The sequence below is a fragment of the Phoca vitulina genome, unplaced genomic scaffold (genome assembly GCF_004348235.1).
Source record: "Phoca vitulina isolate PV1807 unplaced genomic scaffold, GSC_HSeal_1.0 scaffold3, whole genome shotgun sequence".
Taxonomy (NCBI): Eukaryota; Metazoa; Chordata; class Mammalia; order Carnivora; family Phocidae; genus Phoca; species Phoca vitulina.
Genome location: NW_022589706.1, coordinates 36,379,056 through 36,406,010, shown reverse-complemented (window position 1 = coordinate 36,406,010; position 26,955 = coordinate 36,379,056). Strand labels below are relative to the sequence as shown.

General features: G+C 46.6%; 1 protein-coding gene across 2 annotated transcripts in view; it reads left to right on the top strand.

The window, feature by feature from the left end:
• The first annotated feature begins 7,300 nt into the window (after window positions 1-7,300).
• The window catches only part of USP46 (ubiquitin specific peptidase 46), a 54,730-nt gene continuing 35,075 nt past the window's right edge, over window positions 7,301-26,955 (top strand). The window contains exon 1 of one of the 2 annotated variants that reach the window (XM_032400349.1): window positions 7,301-7,437. In XM_032400349.1, coding sequence (XP_032256240.1) covers window positions 7,402-7,437 — 36 coding nt within the window. In that variant the 5' untranslated portion in view covers window positions 7,301-7,401. Of the gene's footprint in view, window positions 7,438-9,228; window positions 9,901-26,955 lie in introns of those variants that run through there. The other variant, XM_032400350.1, reaches the window with a different exon arrangement.

The window sequence follows — 26,955 nt, the reverse complement described above, 5'->3', positions numbered from 1 at the left end:
CTCTTTACTTTATCACCAAATCTCTCTAGAAAATCTCATTTCTTTTTTTTTTAATTTTTAAAGATTTTATTTATTTATTTGAGAGAGAGAACAAGTGGAAGGAAGAGGAAGAAGCAGGCTCCCCCCTGAGCAGGGAGCCTGACGCGGGGCCCGATCCCAGGACCCTGAGATCATGACCTGAGCTGAGGGCAGATGCTTAACTGACTGAGCTACCCAGGCACCCCTCTCTAGAAAAATCTCATTTCGAAGGGAGGCTCATTTGCTTCAACTTCCTTACAGAGCACTTCTCTTCCAAGCCCCGCCTTCCCCTTACCCAGGAAGGCTGTCAGTTCTATAAAATTCAGATCAGAACTTGGAGAAAAGAGAAAACCACCAGGAAAGCAGGATGGTGAGTAAAATGGTTCTGAGCAAGTGAGCTAAGTGTTTCAGGTAAAATAATTACCTGCTAATAGCCTCCTGTTGTGTGTTTGGCATTGTGCCAGGAATTTGAGGTTTCTAGAGAAATACAAAAAGTGACTTTTGATAAAAAGTCAGCAAGGGAATATGAGACTGAGAAGACTTCCTCGGGAAGTAAGGTTTGAGCTGAATTTTGAGGAATGAGTGGACTTGAAATAGAAGGAAGAAGAATTGGCTGAGGGTGGGCTGAGGGGTGTCACGAGCCTGAGGACCTGGAAGCATGACATGAGAATGATGTAATTGTTTGGTTTAAAATTTGGAAGAGATGGGGCAGAGCCAGATTAGCCATGTCCTTGCAAACCAGGCAGAGAGCCACCCATTAAAGGTACTTTTGAGCTCTTCAAGCCTCTACCACCCCATCTCTTTCCCTTAAAAGCCAAACATCTTTACTCTGTCTTCTCCCTTCCCTTTCACCTTCCAACCCATTCTGATAGGTGTTCTGTCCTAACCACCCCCTGCAAACTGCCCTGGAGAGAATCCAAAGGACCCCTGAGTAATAGGCTTTGCTGAGAGGATACTTACAGGAATCAGGGCAGATTACTTAACACTTTGCACCTCAGTTTTCTCTGAAATGGGGATTATAATATTGCCTTCCTCAAAGGGTTGTCAGAAGGATTAAATACATCCTAAAGCCTTGTTCAAGAACTGAACATTGTTACTATTATTAATCTTCCTTGAGCTCTTAGCTGTATCTGATGCATTTGACTACTCCCTGCATCTTGAAATACTCTTTGGCTTTTGCAATGTTGCACATTTGTTTGCTTTTCCTCTACCACTTTAGAAGCTTCCTATTAGTTTTCTTTGGATCCTCTTCCTCCACCTGATCCTTCCATGGTGGAGCTCTTCATGACTTTCCCCTCGTCTATTCTCACTCTACACTCTCCCTAGGCAATTTCATCCATAACTGCATGTCTTGCATTATCTCCTATATATTAATTACTTTTAGATGTATCTCCAATCCAGACACTTCTTCTTTTTTTTTAAATTTTTTTTTAAAGATTTTATTTATTAGTTAGAGAGAGAGAGCACAAGCAGGGGGAGTGTCAGGCAGAGGGAGAAGCAGGGTCCTCGCTGAGCAGGGAGCCCGATGCGGGACTTGATTCCAGGACCCTGGGATCATGGCCTGAGCTGAAGCCAGACGCTTAACCGACTGAGCCACCCAGGCGTCCCCAGACATTTCTTCTGAGCCCCAGATTTGTACTTGATATAACTATTCAGGTTTTTCATTGTTATCTGAAACTCAACACCTGTGAAACCAATCTCACTTCTTTCCAACCATCTACACCTGAACTTTCTCCTTCAGCATTCCCTATGATAAAAAAAAAACAAAAAACATAACATTCTTGGGGAGCCTGGGTAGCTCAGTCCGTTAAGCGTCCGAGTCTTGATTTTGGCTCAGGTCATGATCTCAGGGTTGTGAGATGGAGCCCTGCCTGGGGCTCTGCACCAGGCATGGAGCCTGCTTAAGATTCTCTCTCTTCCTCTCCCTCTACCGCTTGCCCCCCCCCCCCCAAAAAAGACATTCTTTTCTATTCCAGTTGGAAACTTGGGACTCATCTTTGGCTCATCCTTGTCAATCACCAAATTCAGCCGACAATCTGCAAAAAGCATTCAATCTGTCCACTTCTGTTTTCCCACTGCTGCTCCTTAAGTAAACCCAGGCTACCGACAACTCTGGGACTCTCTTGCCACGGATTTCTAACTGGCCTCACAAAGAGTGCTTTTGCTCTTTCAACCTTCTTTCCCCGGATAGTAGCCAGCTTTCTTTCAGTTAATCTAAATGTATAAGCAAATAACAATCTGATCATGTTCCAACCTAGCTTAAAAATCGGTCCATGACATTTCAATTGGTACTCCAAACTAAGCCAATTATTCTGAAAGCTTAGGGAGTCTTTACCACCACAAATACACTCATGATCGATGTAGTTTCCCTCTTGTAGGAACTCTAATTTGATGTTCACTCCAAAGTTAGCTTATCCTTATGTTAGATTAATTGCAAGCAAAAAGTAGCAAAGACATCCATAAACAATGCCAATGAACACTGCATTAGAAGTCAAGCAGTATAAACACTGGGACTGCCATCTTTTATCCTAGGATCACCAGTGGCTCACACAGCTTTTGGCACAAAGTGTGTCTTTAGTAAACAGGTGTCTGATACATGATGAAAAGGAAAAAGGATGGGGCACCTGGGTGGCTCAGTCGGTTAAGCGTCTGCCTCTGTCTCGGGTCATGATCCCGGGGTCCTGGGATCAAGTCCTGCATCGGGCTCCCTGCTCGGCAGGGAGCCTGCTTCTCCTTCTCCCCCTGCCTGCAACTCCCCCTGCTTGTGCTCGCATTCTCACTCTCTGTCAAATAAATAAAATCTTTAAAAAAAAAGAAAAAGAAAAAGGCTGCCATAAAGTACTTTACAGAATTGAAATATAATCAACAGAAACCATTTTGGTTGCAAACTCTATAGCCAGCAAAATATTTTCCCCAAGGATGGCCAAATGTTTACTAGCATTTGCATATCAAATGAGCTGCAATAACCTATTTGGCAATGAGGAAAAAAAAGAAAGGAAAGAATGTGCCAGGCACAGGGCCTGAGACCGGATGAGACTTTTACAAATGCACAAGACAAGCTTCTTTCCCTCCAGGAGCTTCCAGGCCACTTGGAGAGAGGCAAGTGTCCAAAAATTTAATATTCACTCTCTTGGCTCCTCCTATGGATAAGGCTTTTTTTCTTTTCTTTCTTTCTTCCTTTTTCTTTCTTTCTTCTTTTCTTTCTTTCTATTTTACTTATTTGACAGAGAGAGAGCACAAGCAGAGGGGGCAGCAGGGAGAGGGAGAAGCAAGCTCCCTGCTGAACAAGGAGCCCAATGCGGGGCTCCATCCCAGAACCCTGGGATCATAACCTGAGCTGAAGGCAGATGCTTAACTGACTGAGCCACCTAGGTGCCCTTGTGTCTTTCTTTAGGTGTAAAATGGTGAGTGAAAACAGGACTGGCTCTCAGTCTTGTTGTGTCGGGTAAGAGACTCAGACATTAATCAAATAATCACAGGCATAATAATAGCAGCTATTCTATATAGCGGCTAGTATGTACCAGGTATATTTTTAATCCTTTACATAAATTAATGCAGTCACATTCTATGAGGGGTACTCTTACTATCTTCATTTTATAGAGACAGAAATTGCAGCACAGAGACGTTAAGAAACTGGCCCAAGGTCAGAGAGCTGGTCCACACAGTCTGGATCCAGGGTTCATTCTTATAACCACCCACTCACCTGTCTCCATGCTGTGTAAGATAGGGCATAGACATATTTACAAGGTCTGTGAAGGGAGGCCGGATGGTGTTATAAGAACATGTAACAAGGGCATCTCAGTTTTTCTTGGTTTGTCTGAAGGCTGAGTAGTGTAAACCAAACAAAGAGGGGTGGTGGGAGAGGGAAAGACATGAAATTGGTAGCAACAGAGGGGAGAGTATGGAAGCACCTGGATATAGTGGTTCATCAGTAGTGGTGGTGGGTGGGGGGAAGGAATCTGGAAGGCCTCATGGAGGAGGCAGATCTGAAGGAAGACCTTCAAATATTGGTTTAGTTTGTAGAGAAGATAGGAAAAGTAAACATCATGAGCTCAGACTAAACCTAATTAATTTGGGGGACAGGAAGACACTGGTTATTTGGATTCTTTCAATTGCGAGTAGCAGACACTCAATTTGAACTGGCCCAAGAAAACAAGGACTTTACTGGCTTGAGTTGCTGAAAAGTCCAGAATATAGATCTGGCAGCAAGTATATGAATGATGTTGTTAGGGTCTCTCTTCCATTCCTCAGTTCCATTTTTCTACGTTGGCTTGGATCTCAGGCCGTGGAACTATGGAAGCTCTAGATTTTATCCTATCACTTCAGCAAACACCAGGAGAGGAGTACTTGTTTCTCTAAAGCTCCACCCACCCCACCTCCCCAACTCTCATTGGCTCTGCTTATATTACGTTCTCCTTGTTGAACCAATCACTGTGGCTGGGTCATGAGCGGTGCTCTCATTGGCCAGGCCTGGATCACGTGCCTTCCTCTGGAACCGGAAGGCAGGGTCAGCCATACTTGAACCCTAGATTCTGAAAATGGTAAAGTTGACCAAAGTAGAATCTGGAAACCAGACAGGCCAAAACTAAGACTGCCACCGCAAGTGGTTGGCTGGGGCAGTGCTCCTCACACTTTATATGCAGAGTCTCATTCAGTAGGTCTCGGGTGGGACCTTAGAGTCTGCACTTCGAACAGCCTCGCAGGGGAGGCCCATGCTACGGGTTCAGGGACCACACTGTGGAGCAAGGGGCACAACACCTGGAGTGACTGCCTCCCTCAAATTTATTTAGGCTGTTCAGTGCTAGCCTGTATCCCATCCTACCATTTGTCTACTTTTCTCAGTTTTGACTCTACACCTTTATAGTAGCTGGCCCGTATGTGTGAAATACTTTTCCTCCCGTTAACTTGTCAACATTTTTATGACTTTACCTCTTATTTCCACCAAATGTTTCCTCACTGAGTGAAGCTGAGGCTAGGCTTATTCTTCTTCAACTGATGCCTTTTCCAGTTTAGACCTGTGAATACTAACCTTGTGGTAGGGTAAAAATTATTTAATTATTCATGAGTCTGACAAGATCTGCTATGTTCATTGATTTGTTGTGTATGTAATTCACTGCCTGAGTTTCAATCTGGGTGTTTGTCTATATTGAACACTTCGGTTTTAGGCTATAGGCTGTTAGAAGGCATGCAAAAGATCCTTTGAACATGCTGCTGTAGCACTCAGTAATCAGATGATGTTCAATTTTCATTGTCAGTGGTGTTTTTGGTCCTCTGGACTTTGCAAGCCTCTGTGCCGACATTGGCAGAAATACTGAACTCTATTATGGTATCAAACTTCCGTATCATTGAAGGCTTTGGATTAATGCCTGTAGAATGGAATGTCTGTGAAATTGAGTCCTGAGGCCCGAGTTTTAGACTCAAGGTTGCGCCTGAACTTGTTTTGTGACTTTCTTCAAGTCTTAAAACCTCTCTAGGCCTCTTATCCCAGCGGTCATATTGGGTGTCTTGCTGTCCTCTACTCTCCCGCGGTGCTCTGCCAGCTTAGCAGACCCACTTCATTTGTAACATGTGGCTGACGCTGTGGAGGTAGGACACCTGACCCTCTAAGCCTTCTTTTACCCATCTGCAAAAGACAGTAATAATCATCTGATGTTTATGGTGGCACTTGAAGGTCATGAATGTAAAGAACGTCATGACTGACAGTGGTAAGAAATCATAGTTAACTATTATCCATCAGTATCTTTTTGGAAAGATGTTGGCTGAATGACTTTATAAGCAGGTGTATTACTCCTTAAATCCATTGAAATATACAGAGTCACCATGATACCGGAGAACGTCACTCAGCAGTTGTCTTTTCTTTACACCCCAGTTCTGGAGATATGAGCAATCAATGGCCCGCATACGTGACACGGATAACACTTCATAAATAAGGGAGGATAGGAATCATATTTTCCCAGTATGTTAGCCTTGGTTAGAAAAAAGCTACCTTCAATTATATTAGTTTCTCTTCTAATTCAATTTGTCATTAAATATATCGGTTTAAGGATTATCACGGGTTCCACTTGTACGGTACGACCTCTGTTGAAAGCACTGAACTGCAACTTTGTAGAATTGTTTCACATTCAGGAATTGGCTTCTCCACTTCCGGTGAACAAATTGGCTAAACCGTGTAGATTCGCGCTTTGAGCCAGAAGCCACGACCTTTTATGCAGGAAATGTGTCTAAACCGATGCTGCACCCTTCTCAAAACCTAAAGAGGTTGGGTCCCCGAGACAGGTCTGTTTTTCTCGATGCGGAAAAGTTTGGTTCTAGGTCTATCCGGATTCAAATCGCTCCTTGGACAGTCTCTAGTCCTCACCCCGAACCCAGACTTCTCTTTTGTACCTGCTAATGTCACAATTGCCCGAGCGCGCCGTTGCTGGCCTCCGCCCAAACCCAGATTTCTCTCTCCTGCCGGCGCCCTCTACCAGGCAGGCGGCCCGCCGCTGGCCAGGGCTTTCCGACAATCCCATGTCCTGACCCCATTTACTTCTTGGGTCCCCGCCGGTGCCATCTGGCTGGAACCACGGGGAGAAACTAAAAGTTGGACGTAGTCATCCTGCCCCTTGCCTTCTTCACTCGCCCCAAATGCAAAACCCGGGGCTGCTGGGGGACGAGCTGCTGGAAGGAAAAAGCTTAGACGGGAAACGGCCTCGCGGCCCCGCCGGCCCTCTCCGCGGCGCCCGCCTTCCCCAGCCCGCGGGCTGCAGGAGGCGCAGCCCCTCGAGTCGCCCAGCGCCCCTAGGCCGTCCCTGGTTCCCCGCGGGCCCCTGGCGGCGGGCGCCGCCGCGTCAGGGTCAGTCCGGGGGACCCGCGAGGCGCGGCTGCTGCAGTCACGCGAGCGAGGGCCTGGCCCCGCGCTAAGCCCAACGAGGGTGAAGCAGGAAATAAAGAGGCGACGAGGAAGGCCGGGCCGGGGAGCCGGGGGGCCGGGGGGCCCGAAGCCCGGGGGCACGGGCGCAGGAGCGGCGGGGCCGGGGCGGGGCGGGGGGCGGGGCGGGGGCGGAGCCGGGCCGGGCGCGCGGCGGGAGCGCTCAGAGCGCGGGCTGCACGCGGCGCGCTCGGGCCGCTCCTCCTCCCCGCGCCGCCGGCCGCGGCCCAGGCTCCCTCGCTCCGCCACTCCCCGCCCCTCCGCTCTCCCTCCCGCCTCCTCCACCTCCACCTCCTCCTCCTCCTCCCTCCCTCCTCCCTCCTTCCCGGCCTCCCTCTCCCAGCCAAACTGCAAGCCGGACCCCAGGCCGCCGCCCCGCCGCCGCCCGGCCTCCCCGCGAGCGCTCCACCATGGACAGTCCTGTTTTCACCTTATAAAGATGGCGGTGCGGGATCGCTGCAACCTTTAGACTAATGACTGTCCGAAACATCGCCTCCATCTGTAATATGGTGAGTGGCGGCCGCCGCCGCCTCGGGGGTCGCGCCCGAGGCGCGGCGAGGCGAAGAAAGGGAAGCCCGAGCCGCACACCCGCCGGGCGCCGGGGTGGGGGCGGGGGGCAGCGGGGTCCGCGCCGCGCGGCCAGAAGTTCCTGGCCCCCGCGCTCGGCGGGCGGGCCGCAGCCCCCGGGGAGGGGCCCGATCCCCCGCCCCCCCTCCCAGCTCCGGGACCCGGGAGCTCCCCCGCCGGTGCCCGGCCGCGCCGCCTTGCTTCCGCCCTCGGGCTGCGGTGGAAGCGTCTTGGGGGGGGGTTGGGGGATAAGCTGGGGATGGGGGGCACCCATCCTGCCCTTGCGGTAGATAAAGCCCTACCGGTCTTTCTGACCGCCCTCGTCTCATTTTGAGTTCGCTCCTTAAACTATATTTAAAATTCACTTTGCAAAGGCAATCGGTGTATCTGGAGAAATTTGAAATGTAATAAAGCTGTAAGGAAGTGCAAAATTGTGGTTAGAGAAGTGAACTTCTCCCTGGTTTGGGAAGCACGGTAATTTGTTTTGGATGCCTCAATTTCCCCACCTGTGAAAGAGGGACAAGGTTATTTGGCAGTAACATTTGGAAGCCCGGAGGGTGGGGCCGTCTTTGGGCGTGGAGGAGGTCTCCAGTTATCTTGCCTGATCTACTGCAGACCCCTCAGAGGCTGGTGAGCTGGTCAAAGCAAGGGGACATCATGGGGCTCTGGTGGGGCTGGGTCCATGATGTGGTGCTCAGTTAAACTTGGGTTTCTCCCATTGCTCTCCCTTCCTTTTCAGTTTTTGCAGGAAGAGCCTCCAGCCCTTGGGTTCCCAGGGTGCAGCCTGCAGGCACCCCCGCTTGTCAGAGCTTTAGGAAGCTCAGCTTGGCCCTGGAATAAGGCAGTTGCCCTCCCGTGCAGGGTGAGAGTGTGTGCCTTGCCGTCACTCTCCAGGGTCCCCTTCCCCTTCATCAAAGGGCTACTCTCCCAGCTGGAACACGTGTTCATTTAATGCCAGTTTGGGGAAAACCTCCCTTGAAGCTAATAATACAGGCCCCTAAAGGGAATCTGAGAAGGCTTGATTGAGAAACCTTGGGGTAAGGTGATCTGGCTGCCCTTCCCCCTTAACACAGCTTTTTAAATCTTCTGTCCCACATTCTCCTGCACGATTAACACCCGGCGGTGAAGGAGCCCTGTGTTAGCTCAGGGGTGGCATCAAGACCCAGCGGCGCGGGCTTCAGTTTTCAGCACCGTTGGCCATTGCTGCCGCGGTGGCTGGGGCTCCCCAGAGTGAGAGCTGCAGGACCAGTTAGATGTGGTGGGTGGCTCCTGGAGCCGTTCCATTTCCTCTCCTTTCCTTCCTTCTCCACGCAGAGACAGGTCTCCTGCTCCTTCCTGTCGAGTGGCATTAACGTTGGCTTGGTGCAGTGAGAAGGTGATATCTTTCTTCTCGCTGTCTCTCTCTGCTAAGACCAGTTCCTGAGGGGCACCAGGAAACCAGAGCAGCTCTAATCCTCCTGCTCGCCTGCTGTGTGGTCTCAGGCTTATGGGGCCGCGAGGCATGGTCCCAGCTCTTGGTGGTGGTCCTCTCCTGCCTGTGTGTGCTGACGCCTCTCTGTAGTGAAGTAGCCTGGGAACTTGAGAGCTTACACGTCCCAAGAGGAAGCCAGCGTCCAGCTCCCCCCCCCCCCCCCCCCCCCCCCCCCGCCGCCCCCCGGAGTGCGGCTAGGGCTTCCTGGCACACCTAGGCAGGATGTCACGACCAGGTTCCAGTAAAACTCAGGGAGGCAGACTGCAGGGGAGGCATCACTACTGGGTCTGCAGAGTTGACACCTCATGTGGAGTCCCTGAAAAGGCACCAAAGTTAGGCTCGACATCCGGGTGAAGTGAGGAGCTCATAATTCCTAAGTAGGGAGTTTTCTGTTCGTATTTGTACACTGTGTCTTGAGCAAGTGCAAGTTCTGGTTCTAACATGTACCAGCTTTTTGTCCTTGAACAAGTTGCTGTCTTAGTTTCCTTACCTAGAAAAAGGGGGTAACAGATATCATTAGGCTGTTGTGTTAAATGAGCTCCTGCACTGCAGGGCCTAGCGCATAGCAAGCGCTCGGAGAGGGCTAGCTGTTACTATTAACATCTTTCTCATTATTATGTCACCTTCCAGTGGTTTAAAGAACGATGAAGATGATACGCTCTTGGAAGCAGCCACTAATATAAACAAGCCCACGTTCACTTATGCAAAGTTCATTTATGCAAACCAAGCCGAAAGGCAGTATACAGAGGCTGAGATGTGAATCCTTAACCCCGCCCCTTATAAAAGACTGCTCAGGTCACCCCTGCCCCTCCCCGTCTCACTTCCCACGAGAGAACGCTTGGTGATGAGGAGTCTGCTGTCTTTTCACCTGATCAATGTACATTTTCACCAGACCCCTCTTTAGATTCTTCACTGGATGATGAATTGTTTCCAGGTAGGTCTTGTCTGAATCTCTGTTTACTGTTTGGTTCCTCTCTGGGGCTCTAATTGGTCCTTTCCACTCCTAACATGATTAGGGCCTAGCTGGTTTGCGTAGCTATAGTAAGAGCAAGTGACATTTTCTTTTAAGCAGCTTGTTTGGCATATTTTAAACAGGCTGATGTGTCCAGAAAGGGTGTTAAAAGATACTGTCCTCCCAGGTAAGACTTGAACAAGCCAAAACCTAGCCTTGAAAAGCAGATTTGTTTCCTCTACCAGACAGGAAAGGACCCAGCAGAGCAGAAACAAAACTTGTAGCAAATCCTTTATGTGATTGAGGAATGAGCACCTTCTCTTTCCCTCACACTTCTCCTGCCTGTTTTAGATACGGGGGTGTTGGAAAATACCCACATCCCTCTGCTTGTCGCCTTACATACTGAAGCTTTATTGTCCACTGGAAGTTTAATGCTAGTTCCTATTTGTTTGAGTTTTACGTTCATGTGAACTCCTGCCGCAGTGATTCTTGATCAGCTTGCTTGTGTCAATTTAGCCACAGGGTGTCTGCTTCAGAGATAGGAGAGCTTGTTTGGCTAGTGTGTTGTAATTTGTAAAATGTACGAGCTGCTACCAAGCATGAGGAAATGTCCCTTGTTGATAATCCTCTGATTTTTGTCCAGATCAATGGATTTAACTTCTTACATATTTTTATGACCCTACAAATGGAAAGTCCCCTCCCCAGTTTGAAGAGCTTGAGAAATTTTCTGAAGGGGAAGCATTTGCTCTAGGAGAAACCAGATGTGTCCTCTAGAAATGTGATTTGTACCAGTGCAAATTGGTCTGAATCATCAAATCTTCAGTTCATTTGTTAATAGCACTGTAAGATGTACCATCGAGAAAATGCTGTGTGTCAGATAGACTACGTTTTTGTTCCCATAAGCAACCATTTGTTGAGGACCTGCTATGTTATGTTGGCATATACCATGTGTAGGTGCCTCGTAAAAGAATGGGGCGAGTCCCTATCCCCAAGGAGCTCAGCAGTTTCTTACTTTGTGGGCGTAACATTGGTAAAGACTAAACAATTTCAATATGACGTGTTATCTGCACAGATAAAGGTTGAACAGAATCTCAGAAGCAATACAGTGAAAAGACTGATGAACACAGCAGGACATTTCTTTAATATAATTTGCATTTGACCAAAGTTTGATTATTTTTTGTTTTGTATGAGGACGTGATTCTAGTCAGTGTAACTTCGACCTGGCATCTGTGTCCCAGGGCCTGTCTGAGCAGTGAAGCATGAGTGGTATGGTAACTTTGGACAGATTGTTGTATTTCTTGGGACCTGAGTCTTTCTCACCTTGTAAAGCTGATACATTTTTGGGGGGCTGTCCAAAGCTTCTTAGTGAACAGTATTTCTTAGAGTCTTTATAAAAAAAATCTCCTTCACAAGATGGGGCAAGCATCTGCGAGATCAAGTCAAGGCAATTTGTGAAAAGTCTGATGAAGAGGGAGGGACCAAGTTGTCTAGAGGTCAGCGAGCTGGTCTACAGTCCATCCCTGAGGATGCTGCTGTCGGAAGCTCGTGGAAGGATGTAGGCTTTGAGGATTTCCCAAAAGAGGGTGCACCCAGGGTGGGGGCAGAGGGGGTGGTCTACGGCCAGTGGGGTCACTTTCTCTCTCAGTCTTCTTTGGGCCAGTGGCGCCTACCTACTGTTGACTGACCAAAGGTTCCAGCACACAGATGGGAAGTCTTGTGGAAGGCAGAATGTCCTGTGAGGACGGAGTGGTGGGCCTTGGCCTCCCCAGCGCCGCAAACCACGGGAGAAGTACCAGCCCCTAGATGGGGACTGACCTGTCTCTACTTCACTTTGAAACTCCTCCACATAGTATGTTATGAACCAAGCACTATAATTTTCTTTTTTTTTTAACTGTTTTATTGACCTACATACTTGTCACATATTTAAAGTGTAAAAAAAAAAAAATTCCTTCTCTTAATTGGCTCTCAACCATTTAAAGACCTAACTACCTTATTTAAAACTGTGTTGAATTTACCAGATATTAGCATTTTAGTATTCCTTGAACAGTCCCAGGATATTATTGGACACCATAGTGAGTCCCATATTTGAATTGTTTTAAATAAATGAAGTCTCCCTGTTAGTAAGGGAAGGTAGAATTAGTAAAAATTGGAAACAAAGCTAGAGGATTTTATAGAGATCGTTTTATCTTGCTAAGTCAATCACCGGAGGCAGTATTTTTGAGACTAGTTGGAAAAATTCTTTAAAACTAGTAAAAAAGTACATATATCTTATAATTTGGGAGAAGACATAATTTGTCTCTTCCTCTAGTATTGTTACTGTTGCTTCCCATTCTTAAAGATAATTGGAGACTGTAAGCTTAATGTGTCATCTGGGAGTGGTTAAAGTCATGTGTGAGGGTCTACTGTGATAGTTGTCAGATTTTAAAAATTGCAGCCTGGGGTGGGGTGGGCTGATGTTTAAAGAAAAATTCTCTTCTTCTGGTCTCTTGGTGTAATATGTGGATGTTTGTGTTGGGTCAGGACCTGACAATTAGGCCTATAGATTTTTCTCTGTTTTTCCTTGGAATCCTAGAGGAAAACAAAGTTGAATGCCAATATTTAGTTAGCATGAAAGATTGTAATATTATTTTCTAGATATCAACTTTTTGTTCCAGTTCACCCATACAATAAAACCTATTTATTTTTTAACTAATGTGGAATTTTGGTATTTTGGGTTGTAATTGAAAGTAATTATCAATTTTGGTCCTCTTAGCAATTAAGAGAAATTTCTGTAGTTTACGTGTCCCTTTTTTCCCAGCCTTGTGTGTCTAGTTCCTTTAAATGACTTGAGGCTCTACAATAGCATTTAATTCTGTGGTATCATTAGAAAGGTATCTCCTGGTGGTTTTATCTCTAGCCTACTCATGGAGCCAGCCCAAAGCAAATGGACTGGAAGACTTTGGTGTCTTTTAGTCTAGTTAATGCTTCTGGCCTAAATATTTTAATGCACATTCTTATATCTTCAATTGTGGTGAAACCAAATGCTAATCTAAGAGTTTGAAAGGCCTTGTTTGTCTTTTTAAGAGAAAAAGCCCCCCCAAAATGAAGGAGCAAATACTTTTTTGAGACAAATAAATTCTGTATCAATAGTCAACCCTGGCATTAAAAGCTTTTTGGAATGTTTCTGTTCTGAGATTGTTGCCAAGAATTTGGGGTATGTCATAAGTCGTCGATATGAAATTTTACTACAATTTTAAGAATGGTTCTTTGTGCTGGATATTTGTAAGAGTGTGGAAGAAACCCCATTGGTTCTCAAAGCTTCACTTTCCACCTGTCGGCCCAGTCTTCTGCCCGTCCAGTTCTGATGCCACTTTCAGAGCCTGATAATGCTTTAAAGTAGTTTAGACTTGGGACTCTGGGTGGTGGTAAATTTCAGGCACACAGAAGAATATGGAGAATAATAGAGGGAACACCCGTGTGTTTCCATCCGCCACCCAGTGAAGAAATAAAATATTACAAATACAACCCTTCCTCATCTCACTCCCCCTTCCTCCAGACAGTGACTGCTGTTCTGAACTTGACGTTTATCATGTGTTTATAGACTTTTACTAGATATGTATGTCTGTGTCCATCAACCAGGTATATTATCATTTTCTCATGTTTTAAACATGCTCTCTGATTTTGAACAGCTCCTCAGTTTGCTTTTCCTTAAATTATGGCATTGAGATTTATCCATTAGAATGCATGTGATTCTAGGTTATTCACTGCTCTATGATATTCCATCACGAGTGTGCTACCATGTATTCATTTTATTGTTGATTAGCACGTGGGTTTCCCATGTTTTGTGTTTGTTGTGACAGTTTTGAACCTGTCTCCCTGTGCCTATGTTTGAAGTTCCTCTGTGGTATATACCTTGAGGATAAATTGCTGGATCAAAGGAAATGGGCATCTTCAACTCTTAATATATTGCCAGATTGCGCTCGAGAGCAGTTATGCCACTTTGCAATCCCCCCAGCGGTGCTGGGGGGCTCCAGCTGCCCCATGGGCTGGCAGACACCCAATATTGTGAGTCTTGATGTTTTGCCAGTCTGATGGGTGTGATTTAAAATGTTTACTTTCCTGTTTACTAACAAGGCTGAATATCTTTTCATGTGTTTCTGGGGGCTGGGGGGCGGTTTTAATCCAGGGACTCCGGAGCAGTTTTCCAGGGCTTGAGAGTCAGGATGGCAGTGTTGCTTTTGTCTGAAAATAGGGAAAGGGAGGACGCAGGGAAAAACTGGGGGGACCAAAGAACAAGTCCAGAAGGGTAGGGAAGGAATGGGAGTTAGAGGTTGAGGGAACGATAACAAGGAGGTGAGAAGGTGCAGGGAAAAAGATGACAGACTAGAAGTGAGAAGATACATTCATTAAGCTTTGAGAGTAAATTTGGGATACATTATTGTGCGGGCCACGCCTCTCCGTTCAAGTTACATTGTTCATGCTTCGTGGAATTGAAATTGGCTTCGGTGAACATCGGGTCTGAACATGGGGTCGGGGCCTCTTCTGTTGAGAGCAACAGCAAGGCTGGGCTTAGGGAGTTTTCCTGTTTAGCCAGTTGCTTTTTGAAGTTCTTTTAGAAAGGCAGTGAGTGTGTCTCTCTGGAAACGGTGCTGTAGTGAATGTTTTGGCTCTTGTCTTCTTTGCACACGTGCCTTCATTTCTCCAGGATGTAGGCCTTGAAATGGAAGAGCCGCTCGGAGGATGTGCCTGTCTGCAGCTTTCCTGGGTGTTGGCCACCTGGCTCCCCAACATGGTTGCATGAGACGGAGTTTTTTTGATGTGCAGCTTCTGTGGCCCTCATCCCATGGTGGACAGGCTGTAGGTAGGTCTGGGGTGGGTTTTAGGCACCTGTGATTTTTTTTTTAAGTGCCGCAGCTGATTTTGATAAGCATCTGAAGAAGCTGAGAAACCACTGTGTTAGATGGGCAGCTCTGCAAGGACAAGAGCTGTTTAACTTCTTTGCTGCTGATTTCTCAGCAATCAGCACAGGGCCTGGCACATCTGTGCGAGGTACTCAACAAATGATTCTTGGAGAACTGAGTGAAGAGCTGTAGCTTGCTAGAAATGGAAGAATTGCTGTGCAGGAAGGCAGTGCTCCTCGGGTTTCGTTGTCCACAGGAATTACCTGGGGATCTTGTTAAAATGCAGAGTCTGCTTCAGTAGGTCTGGAGTGAGGCCAAGATTTTGCATTTCTAGCATGGCCAGATTCTCTGGGCTTGGGGAGCACACTTAGAACAGCAAGTCCCTAGGGCGGAAAAAAAGAAACCGATTTCTTTCTTCCCTACAGCTTTAAAGCGGACAGAGTTTGGGATTTGGAATCCTGCTTGGTAGATCTCGAAGCCTGTTTCCTCATCTCTATAACACAAAGAGGCAGATGATAAAATACCTTTCTCACAGCATTTTTGGGAAGAATCTAAGGAGATCGTGCTGCCTATGGAAGCATTTTGTGAACTGTGATGCTCTCACACACATTACGTTTTGTAATTCTCATTCTTTTAGGGAATTAATGGTTTCCTTCAGTTTGCTCAAAGCATAAAGCTATTGTTAAAAGAGATTGAACAGATTTAGGGAAAGCTACTAATAAATTCAGGTAGTTTACAGATTCACTGAACACCATGAAGGGCAGCAAACTGACATCTGAGAATCACTGGTTTGTTGGAATTCTGCTTTCATTTTGACCTGCTGTCTACATTTAGTGGGCATTTTGGGAGGAGTGGGATGGGGTGGGGGAGGTTGGGCAAGAGCGGAGGCAAAATTTACCTTTGGTGTGGTTCTGACTGCAGGTGCTGGAAAGGGGGGTTCCCTTCTCACTGGTTTGTGGTAGGGGGAGGAATGGGGCTAGAGAGAGGCCCACAGCTCTCTCCCACTCAGCTCCGCACTGTAGCAGATGATAGGACGGTAGGGAGGCTCTCTGATTTATTTCTCAAGTCAGACTCTTCTTAAAGTGTGGGGGGATGTGCTCCAAATAGTTATTGGGTATTACTGATCTCCCGTAGGCATAATCCGATTTATTCAGGACAGACCAGGCCTGTGATCAACCCCAGGTTAAGCCACCAAAGGACACTGCCATTTAAATGCAGCATTTCAGGGTGCTTTATCTATTGGGGTACTGCCCTATCCACCTGCGAGAGGCAGCATGGTATACAGAGAGGAGGGCAAATAAAAACAAAAAAGTGACATTCAGAACTCATGTGTATTGTATGCTGCAGTTTCTTTTATTCCCAACCTTCACTCTTGTCTTCTATTCCTGCATCTTTGAACCACTTGAATGTAGTAGTAGTTTTCCTTAGATCTGTTCAACTTCTTTTAATTTGGTCTCATTTTGTGCTAAGACATCTGTGAAATAATGGGTTTGATGAGCTAGTTGTATGCTTTTCTAATGCATATCAAAAACATAATTGCTATAGATGCAAATATCAAATCATTATGTTGTACACCTGAAACTAATATAATGCTGTGTGTCAATTATACCTCCACAAAAAAAAACACATAATTGCTGGAGTTAAAAGTGTTCATACTTGCGCCACCTAAGATGATCTCACCTCCCTCTGGGATTCGTGGTTATAGCTTGGGGGAGACACTGGCTCAGATAAGAGGTTCTTTATGGTGGTTCAAATAACTGGCTATTTTAGAGGAACACTTTTTTTTTTTTTTTTTTAAGTAATCTGTGTCCACCGTGGGTCTCGAACTCATGACCCCAAGATCAAGTGTCGCATGCTCTACCAACTGAGCCTGCCAGGCGCCCCTGGAGGAACACTGTTAAACTGGTTTGTAGATTGCAGGTTGGTCAGCTTCCTTGGGAGGCAGGTTAGCCTGTGGAGGAGATCTGGTTGGACGTTCCACACTGCTGTTGGTTGGGTGTGAGAGTTGCCATTGTTCCCACTCTCAGAGACTCTGCTTGTCACCCATAACATGGGGATGACAAGAGAACCTCCCTCCCTGGGGCATTGTGGGGCTGAAATGGAATCATTAATGTCTGGTGCTTAGCCCAGGGCCTGACCCTTTTACTACTATTTTCTTCTAGTGCCCCTGGTTTTTCCACTAGCCCTGGAGTCCAAACGATGTAGTGGAAAGTGCCCTGGTATCCAAGGTCTCGGGTTCCAATGATGACCCTGCCACTTTGTCACTTTCCAGACATCGGGCAGGTGATTTAGGCCTCTCTGGGTCTGAGATGTTAAGAAGGATTCCTGCTGGTGAGCAGGGGTGAGAGAGGAGCACCACATTGCAATCTAGCCCAGCTTCCGATCAGAGACAAGACTAGGGTGGGGCAAGCCCAGAGGGGACAAAAGGAGGAAGAAGCTGTGATTTCCGACTGAAATGTTGATGGTAGACAGAGTGCTGATGGTGTGTGTGGCAAAACTTTTGTAATCATCAGCAGGATACAATGTTTTTCCCTTTCCTGATAATGAGGGCACATCATGTAGTCAAAGACTTTTTCACCATCTAATAGGCATCTAACAAACTCTTGTATTACCTGGCGTACAGTTTGGTGTTCCTAGCTGAGATATATGTGAAGTAGCCAAGTTCAGTTTCTTTCTTTCCTTTTTTTCTTTTTTAAGATTTTATTTACGTATTTGAGAGAGAGAGAGAGAGAGCGTGAGCACGCACACGCCTGCACAGGTGGAGGAAGGGGCGGAGGGAGAAGCAGACTCCCTACTCAGCAGGCACTGAGCAGGGAGCCCCATGCAGGGCTCGATCCTAGGACCCTGGGGTCATGACCTGAGCCAAAGGCAGACGCTTAACCAACTGAGCCACCCAGGCGGCCCTAAGCTCAGTTTGTTTAAAAAAAATTAAAGTTTTAAAAAAAGATAATATGAGTTCACGTGGTAGGAATTTACAATTGTACAAAAAGATAAAATATTGACAATATATGCACCATCCGATTCTTGTCTCTGGCATGGTTACTATTCACAGTTTCTTCTGCTTCCATTCAGAGGTATCTTATGCGTGTACAAACAGATATGTTTATTTCTCTCATAGTTTTTAAAAACACAGATAGTACTTTTAGCATATGCTGATCTATCCTGATCTGCCCCTTGCTTTTTGTGCCTGGGAGGTGGGCGGGTGCTAGTCTGTGAAGAGCATCCTCATTTTTTTTTAATGGCTTGCAGAGTATTCAGTTGCTTGAATGTACTGCATTCACTTAACCAGGCCCCCCCAGTGGGCATAAAGGTAGTTTTCCAGTCTTTGGTTTTTACAAACAAGGCTATAGGGAACATATGTCTATATGTTCGTATATCATTTTGCGTGTGTGGGAATATAGCTCTCGGCTCACTTCTTTTTTTTTTTTTTTTAAAGATTTTATTTATTTTTCAACAGAGAGAGAGACAGTGAGAGAGGGAACACAAGCAGGGAGAGTGGGAGAGGGAGAAGCAGGCTTCCCGCTGAGCAGGGAGCCTGATGTGGGGCTCAATCCCAGGACCCTGGGATCATGACCTGAGCCGAAGGCAGACGCTAACGACTGAGCCACCCTGGCGCCCGCTCTCGGCTCACTTCTTAGAAATGGATTTGCATTTGTAACTTTGATGGATTTTGCCAAATTGCCCTCCACCAGCAATATGTGCGACTCTTGTTACCCACAGCCTTGCCAAAGCAGTGTGCTCTCCAGAAACCTTGTGGTCTTTGCCAGTCAAGGGGAAAATGGTGTCCTAGTATATTTTTAGTTTGCATTTCTCTTGTTAGAAGTGAGCTTGAGCTATTCACACGTTCAGGAAAACAAGCTCAATTTCATTTAACTGTTTTGTTGTTGGCAATTATTTTCCGGGTCTGTAGGGAAGGACCAGTTTTACTTTTCAATCCGTCACAGACTGGTATTTTTGTAAAATACAATAAAAAAGAATTATTAGCAAACTGGAGTTAAAAACTCCAAAGATACATAAGCACACAAACCCCTATTTTTATGATTAAACTTGACAGATACAAAATTACTCTATCCATTCATCTTACCTGTTCTTAGTTTCTGAACTTAGCTCATGGCAGTATTAATACCTTAAGTAATATTACTGTAAAGAACTCCTTACTCATCTCTTTTCTCCCTCCCGTTGCCACCCTGTTTGGGGATGAGAGAAGAGAGCGCAGAATTTTATATTTTCTATTTCACAGTCAGTACTGGATGCTTTCATTCCATAGGGTGAAATATGTCTGATGATGCAGGACTGATCTAGAGGGCAGGGGTGCGACGCAGACCCTTTGGGCTACACTAACCTTCCGTTCTCCCATGCTGTGAGGTGGGATGCCGTTATCCTGGCATTGATGAAGACCTCGAGCTTGAATTACTAGAGGGGGTTGGGTGGGTGGAGAATGCTGAAAATCCCTCTATTAGTCCAATTTGCAGAGTTGTCCTCTTTGACCCGGGGCTTTGCCAGGATCCCGTGCCACACCATGCTGCTTTTCTGGGAAGCGATTTGATGGGAGGGGTTTCCTGGGTAAAGTGGGAGCTTAAGAGACCTCATAAACAAGGCGGCATTCTTGGTGGCTTTGCAGAACGTTGGATTGGGAAGGAGTTTTTGCTTCTAGCGCAGAGTTCAGTGACTGTGGGTGAAATTGCCTTTTTCTCCCCCTTCAGCCAGAAGATAGACACAGACCAGGATCTTTTGTTCTGCTTTTGAGTTGAAATTTTCTCTTTGCATGAGGACTTTGTTACGCTGTCGCTAGGCATGTGGAGAGCTGTTTTACAAACCAGTCTCTAGCTGCTTTTTAATGTCCCTTCCTGTGATGACTTGGGACCATTATGTATCCCAGGGTCATCTTTCTTCAGTAGCAGACGTTTTTGTTTCTGTTATGATCATTAAATGAAGTCATGTTGAGATTTTTTTTTCGTTTAGTTCTCCCTACTCAGTATCCTATAAGGCATGGAAATGACATGCTACCGTGGTGCAGAATGGAAATGTACTTTAACTGCCTTCTTGTGGATGACAGCCCCCGGGGAAAGCCTGGAGAGGCCCGGGAGGTGGATGAGCGCTCTTACACCAGGAGTTGGGGTTGCAGTGTGATGGTATTTAGATCATGGGTTCACAACAGACCTCTGCTTTGTATGAACACCTGACCTTGGCAAGTTCCTTAACCCCCTTTAACCTCGTTTCCCTTAGCTATGAAATGGGGCTGGTGAGTCTCCAGGAGTGATTTTTTCTGGAGGGAGAGTTTTGTTTAGTGTTGCTCACTGGGACTGGGTGACCTGTCTGCTGTCTGAGCAGGACGGGCATCCGTAGCCACCTTGGGATATCGCACACCCAGTGCTTAGGTGATGAGGTGTTGTGTGACTGGGAGCCAGAGAGCACACTCTCAGAAGCAGCTCTGGCTCTCTGCCTAGTCCCTGGATCTGCAGCTCAGGAATTACTAAAAATATGAACGAAAAGATCATCTCCCCTGACTGGTGATCAGGAGTCTGGGCTGTGAATCCGAATGGCCTACATTTGAGTCCTGTCCCTGCCTTTATAGGCTGAGCGAATGTGAGCAGTTTCCCTCCATTTCTTCCTGAGTAGCACGGGGATAATGAGTGTCATCTGGCTTGGGCTAGTGGACGAGATGAAGTGAATATATAGACACGAAGTCTCTGAATGAGTGGCACATACCACTTACCCTTCCCCCCATTTGCCAAATTTATTCAATTAGCAAATTTGTGTAAGTAAGAGCAGGGGAGAGAGGCAGAGGGAGAAGCAGGCTACCCCCTGAGCAGGGAGCTGATGCGGGGCTTGATCCCAGGACCCTGGGATCATGACCTGAGCCGAAGGCAGATGCTTAACCAACTGAGCCACCCAGATGCCCTCGTTTCTATTTTTGATGCTGTTTTCTCTTTTTGCCTTGTTAAAACTTAATATTATTTTCTTTTCCTACTTGGCTAAAGGTTCACAGAGCTTAAAACCATCTGGGGGGAAAAATCCATTTTCCTATTGACTACATCCTGAGTTTTTCCTGACTTCCAACCTCAATTTTTACATTTCCTTTAAACAGGTAGCAGTGTCCTGTAGAGATTTTACAGAAAAGGACTGGTGTGCTGTTCACTGTGGCTATTTCAAGGGGTGCTTTGGAGTTAGGGGTTTTCCTGTACAGCTTTGTGACCTCTTCAGGTTTTCAATTTCTGCCATTCTGGGGTTCCCAGGGAACTCTGCCTCCTGGAGAGTCAGTATGGTGTAGTGGTCGGGAGCATAGTGGTGTGAGTTCAAACCCAGTTCCACCACTTGGCTGTGTGAACTTGGATAAAGTTACTTACCATCTTTTGGTCCCAGTCATCTTATCTTTAAAATGGGGACAATAGGGGGCGCCTGGGTGGCTCAGTCGTTAAGCGTCTGCCTTCGGCTCGGGTCATGATCCCAGAGTCCTGGGATCGAGCCCCGCATCGGGCTCCCTGCTCCGCGGGAAGCCTGCTTCTCCCTTTCCCACTCCCCCTGCTTGTGTTCCCTCTCTCGCTGTGTCTCTCTCTGTCAAATAAATAAAATCTTTAAAAATAAATAAATAAAAATAAATAAATAAATAAAATGGGGACAATAATGGCATTCACCTCATAGAGTTAAATTGTGAGATAAGGATTAAAGGAGTAAAATACACATCACGTCCTTGCGGCAGTGACTGGACATAGTAAGGATGATTTGTGTTATTTATCGTTATCATTACTAATTACCGCTGGGGGACCAGTGGCCGCAACTCTTCCTTAACTATCCTTGAATTCTGGCAAATGGCTCCTGACTCATCCTGAGATCTTGGGCTGCATCACCTCATTTTTGTTTCACTCTCTCTGTAAGGCTGTAGAAATGACCCTTAATCATCAGAAGTCAGGGAATACTAGTCCTTGTGAAAACTAGTTCTTTATATACATTTGTACTTTGTAAACTTAACTTGATAAGTAGAATGGCCTTTTGAACATAGACCTAAAAATGTGTTTTCAGCAACAACATTCACTTTGCCTGTCATATATTTTAATATAATTAATGACTTGTCCTCTGTGTACTTAGGAATCCTTACATGTCGTTTTTGGCCTTTTTTGTGTGTGTCCCTTCTTTGTACAAACTTGAAAGAGAGCCTGCCTATCCTAGGATGCGAAAAAATGGGCTGTCCTGAGGTTATCTTGGGCAAGGAGGCTTACTTCTCTTGGCCTTGGCTTTTTTTTGTCTGTGAAGTGGGTCTTGCTGATCTCCAGGGTGCTTCCTGGTCTCTCTGTTTTTTTGTTCAGGCACTCCCATATTATGGCAATATTCTCATCGGCTTTTATAGACCTTGCAGTGCTGGTGTTCTGATTATATCATCCTCTGGAGCAAGATTCTATGTCCTTTTTATCCGCCCATGGAAGAAATTCTAATATGCTTTCCTTATAAACTGCTTTTAAAATCACTTTAAAAAGAAATGCCTTTCTCTCTCCATCTGAGGCATTTATGATTCATCCTTCCCGGTTGTTGTTGTTTATTTGGTGATTTTTGTAGCCCCCCTCGGCAGTCACAGAATTGCTCTCAGAAGGGCTTTGAAGAGCTAACATTACAGTCTTCTTGTTGGAACTTGTCCCAGCCCAGATTCTATTTTTAATAAAGTGTGGCACATTGTTTTTCAAAGGTTACCAAATTTTTTACTGATGGAAATAAGATCTTTGTGTTTCCATACCTCCAGACCCTGTGATTTACCACCACAGATCAGTTTTTTTGTTCGGCATCTGGCCTCCCACTTTGCCTTTTGTGCTTCTGTGTGAGGTGCGAGCAGGAGTGTGGGCTCCAGGGTTGGTAGTTGATACCATGCAATTTACATAGTGCTGATGACGTTCCCGGTTTTGCTTGATTCTCCCGGCACCCTCTGAGCAGTAGGTTGGCCGGAGACCAGCTACCCTCCCCTCTCGGCCAGGAAACCAAGGACAAGAGAGGGGAGTGACCAAAACCAAAGGCAAATTCCTACTGGGAGGAAGAAAATGGCCAAATACAGTCTGAATTACGTGCTGAGGGCTTTAGATAGCTGGTCTGCAGAATATTAGTTTGCTAATTTTTATTAAACTTTTTGTATGACAAAAATAATATATGCTCAGAGTAAAACATGTAAATAGTTGGGAAGAGAACATGAAAAGCCCCTTGGTGACCTCCTCATCTCCCAGCCCCGCTCCTAGACCCTGGTGATAGTGCTAACGTTAATAATTTCTCCGGTACTCTGGAAGGGGCTTCCACTAGCAGGTGAACGCAGGCAGGCCAGGTCTGCTGTGTCCACACGTGGGCCTCAGGTACAAGCGCTGGGCGCAGAGCAGGGCTCAGTGTCTGGTGATTAAATGAATGACATTTCCAGTATTGGCCTGCATAGTGACACTCTCTCGCATGTTTTAACTTATTACTGTATCTTGGACAGACTTTCATAGCAGTACTTGTGTGGCAACTTTACTTTTTTTTTTTTTTTTTAAGATTTATTTATTTGAGAGAGAGAGCGCGTGCACACACGTGAGGGAGGGAGAGAGAGAATCTGAAGCAGATTGTGAACTCAGGGCAGAGCCCGATGTGGGGCCTGATCCCACAACCTCAAGATCATGACCTGAGCTGAAACCAAGAGTTGGATGCTTAACCGACTGAGCCCCCCAGGTGCCCCGCAACTTTACTTTTTTAAATAGCTGCATGGTATTCCATCATATGGGTTACTATAACTTTTTAACCAGTTCAAGTTGTTTTTAACTTGTTTCTGTTACAAACCTTGCCATGAGGACCCTCTGAGACATTGACTGCTGGTTGTTCCCTCAGTATCCATTTTCCATTTCTATTTTTTTTTTAAAGATTTTATTTCTTTATTAGAGAGAGAGAGAACAGCAGGGGGAGCAGCAGAGGGAGAGGGAGAAGCAGACTCCCCGCTAAGCAGGGAGCCCGACGCGGGGCTGGATCCCAGGACCCCGAGATCATGAACTGAGCCGAGGCAGACGCTTAACAACTGAGCCCGCCCCCCCACCGCGGGCGCCCCTCCATTTTCCATTTCTAATGCTAGTCACAGCTGCTTAGGTGAAGACCACACTTGCCAGGCTCCCTTGCATCCAGGTCTGGATGCTGTACCGGTGCCCCGGGTGGGAGGCGGGGGTGATGTGCTTGAAGTTTCCTATTGCTCCTGTAAAAATTTACCACGCTCTTAGTAGCTTCCAATGACACATTTATTCTTTTAGAGCTCCAGAGGTCAAAAGTCCTAAAATTAAGGCGTCAGCTAGGCTGCATACCTTGGGGGGGGGGGGGGGGGGGGGGGGGATGCATTCCTTTGCCTTTTCCAGTTTCTGAGGCTGCCTATGTTCCACAGCCCACAGCCCTTCCTCCATCTTCACATCCCCCCTCGGAACTCTGCTTCTCTTGACTCGTCTCCTCACCCACTCTTGCCTCTTGCCTCCTTCCTCTGTGGACCCTTGTGGTTACACCGGGCCCACCCAGATAATCCAGGGTCATCTCCTCATCTCCAGATCCTTAAATTAATCACACCTGCACAGTCCTGTTTGCCATGTAAGGTCACAGATTCACAGGCTCCAGGGATTAGGGTGCGGACATCTCTGAGGGGCCAATATCCTTTCTGCACCAGACACTCCCGGAGCCTGGGGGTGGTCAGTGAGGAATTCCCTGAGAAGGATGATGGGGTACAGCCAGGTGAAGAAACCGGGGAAGAGCCTTCAAGTGGTGGGTGGGATGGAATTTGAGGTGTGCTGAGATGTGTGAGGAACAGAACGAAGGCCGTTGTGACAGGCCAAGTAGTGGGTGGCAAGAGGTGACTGTGGAGACAGCAGGGGGAGTCGCTGGTGGTTTTAGAGTAGATTTGTATTTACAAAGAATACTTGTTCTGCCGCGTTGACAGCTGACTTGTGTTGACATGTTGACGTGGGGTTAGAGGTGGGCACATGGGTGTTGGAGGCCGCTTAGGACGCTGTCATAATTCAGGTGAGAGATGCCAGTGGCCTGGCCTTGCTGGTGATGACAGGAGATTAAAGAGAAGTGAATGGCCCTGAGAGATTGAAGGAGAGTGAACCCAAAGACATAGTGGTGGGTGGATCGGGCAAGACCCCAGGCTAGATCTAGTGTTGGCCAGGAGGGAGGCCGCATTGTCATTTACTCTGTGGGGGAAACACCAGGAAAGGGTTGGATTTAGGGGGAAGGAGAAGGGAATGCTCTAGTTTGGAGTAGACTGATTTTGAGGGCCTGTGAGACAGGCCATTGGAAACGTCAATACTCATCCAGTCTGAATGAGCTCAGAAGTGAGTTTTCTGGGATGAAGATGAAGTTGGAAATGGTAGCTGCTGCTTGAGGCCCCATGAGTGGTTATCGCCTGCACCCTAGAGGGGCACAGAGAAGAGGGATGAGGGCCTCAGTGCCTGGAGAGGCCAGCAGCTCAATGTGCACCCTGGAGTTGGCGGTGTTTGGCGCGCATCAGGGATGAAGCGGGGGTAGAATCCAGACGAGGGATGTGGAGGTGAGGAAAGAGCCAAGTCTTAAAGAGTATTATGGACAATCTCTAACAAACTGTGTTAGTTTCCTATTGCTGCTCTAACAAATTACCATTAACTCAGTGCCTTAAACAATCCAGCTTTCTCATTTCATGGTTCTGGAGTCAGAGATGTGAAGTGGGCCTCCCTGAGCTAACATGTAGGCAGTACGGGCTCTGTTCTTCCGGAGGCTCTAGCAGAGACTGTGTCGTGCCTTTTTCAGTTTCTAGAGGTTGCCTGTGTCCCTTGGCTCCTGGCCCCCTTCCTTCATCTTCAAAATTAGCAAAGGCTGGTTAAGTCCTTCACACATGGCATCACTCTGATCTATCATTCTGCTTCTGTTTCCCACTTTCAAGGATGCCTGTGATAACATTGGGTCCACCAAGAGAATCCAGGACAGTCCCCCTATTTTAATGTCAGCTGATTGGCAAATTAATCCCATCTACAACCTGAATTTCCCTTTGCCATGTAAGGTAATGTAATCACAAGTTCTGGGGATGAGGACGTGGACATCTTTGGAAGACCATTGCTCTGCCTATACACATACGTGTTGAAGTATAAACAGAATGGTATAAGGAGCCCCATATACCCAGCACTCAGCTTCAACAACGCACTGTGTCCCCATTTCTCCCCACCTCACCACTGGGTTATTTTTTTTTAAGATTTTATTTATTTATTTGAGAGAGAGAGAGACAGCATGTGTGCACACAAGAGAGGGTACAAGCAGGGTGGAGGGGCAGAGGGAGAGAGAGAGAGAAGCAGGCTCCCCGCTGAGCAGGGCTCGATCCGAGGACCCTGGGATCATGACCTGAGCTGAAGGCAGACACTTAACCGGCTGAGCCATTCAGGTGCCCCTTGCCACTGGATTATTTAAAACAAATCTTAGAAGTTATCTGACTCATCTATAGTTGTTTCAGAATAGAGAGTTCTTTAAAGAAGTTGAGCTATGATGGGACGAGAACATGGGGGGATGTCACCGGGGGAGAGATGTGGGAGAGTGTGCACGCTTGTATTTTTAGTGGGAGAGGCACAGAGGCATGCTAAATTCTTCACTTTGACATTCAGAGCACTGGGCCAAAATGACATGATGTCAACAGCTGCCGCGAGCCTTCAGGACAGGCATGTTCAATTCTGATGAGAAGGATCTAACCGTAGAGGAGACATTGGCTTGGACAAGAGAGAGATCTCCTTCATTAACAGAGGGACATAGGTTGGAAGGTTTGGGAGTGAAATTAAGGGTGTTCCTCTCTACTGGTTTAATTTAGTTCAATTAAAAAAAATTTTTCCCCATTGAATCACAAAGGAGATCTAGGGGGTGTGGAAGTTTTGATGATCTCTGGGAAAGTTGGAAATAGTCGTCGTGGCATGGAGAATGAGTGCCCTGAAGAGACATTGTTGGAAGCAGGACACGTTCGGGTCCACTTTGGTGAATTCGGGTGAATCCAGTCAACTTGGCTGTGTGACTTCCACTAGCATTGCACATCTGTGTGGATGTATGTGTTCAGAGAAGGTGGACAGTTTGGTTCCTACTGGGTTTGTTTTTTTGCTAGGTGGTGTGCCCAAAGGACAAGGTTAGGGTTGTTTGTAAGAGCAGTACAAATCATGATCCCTAGACTCTA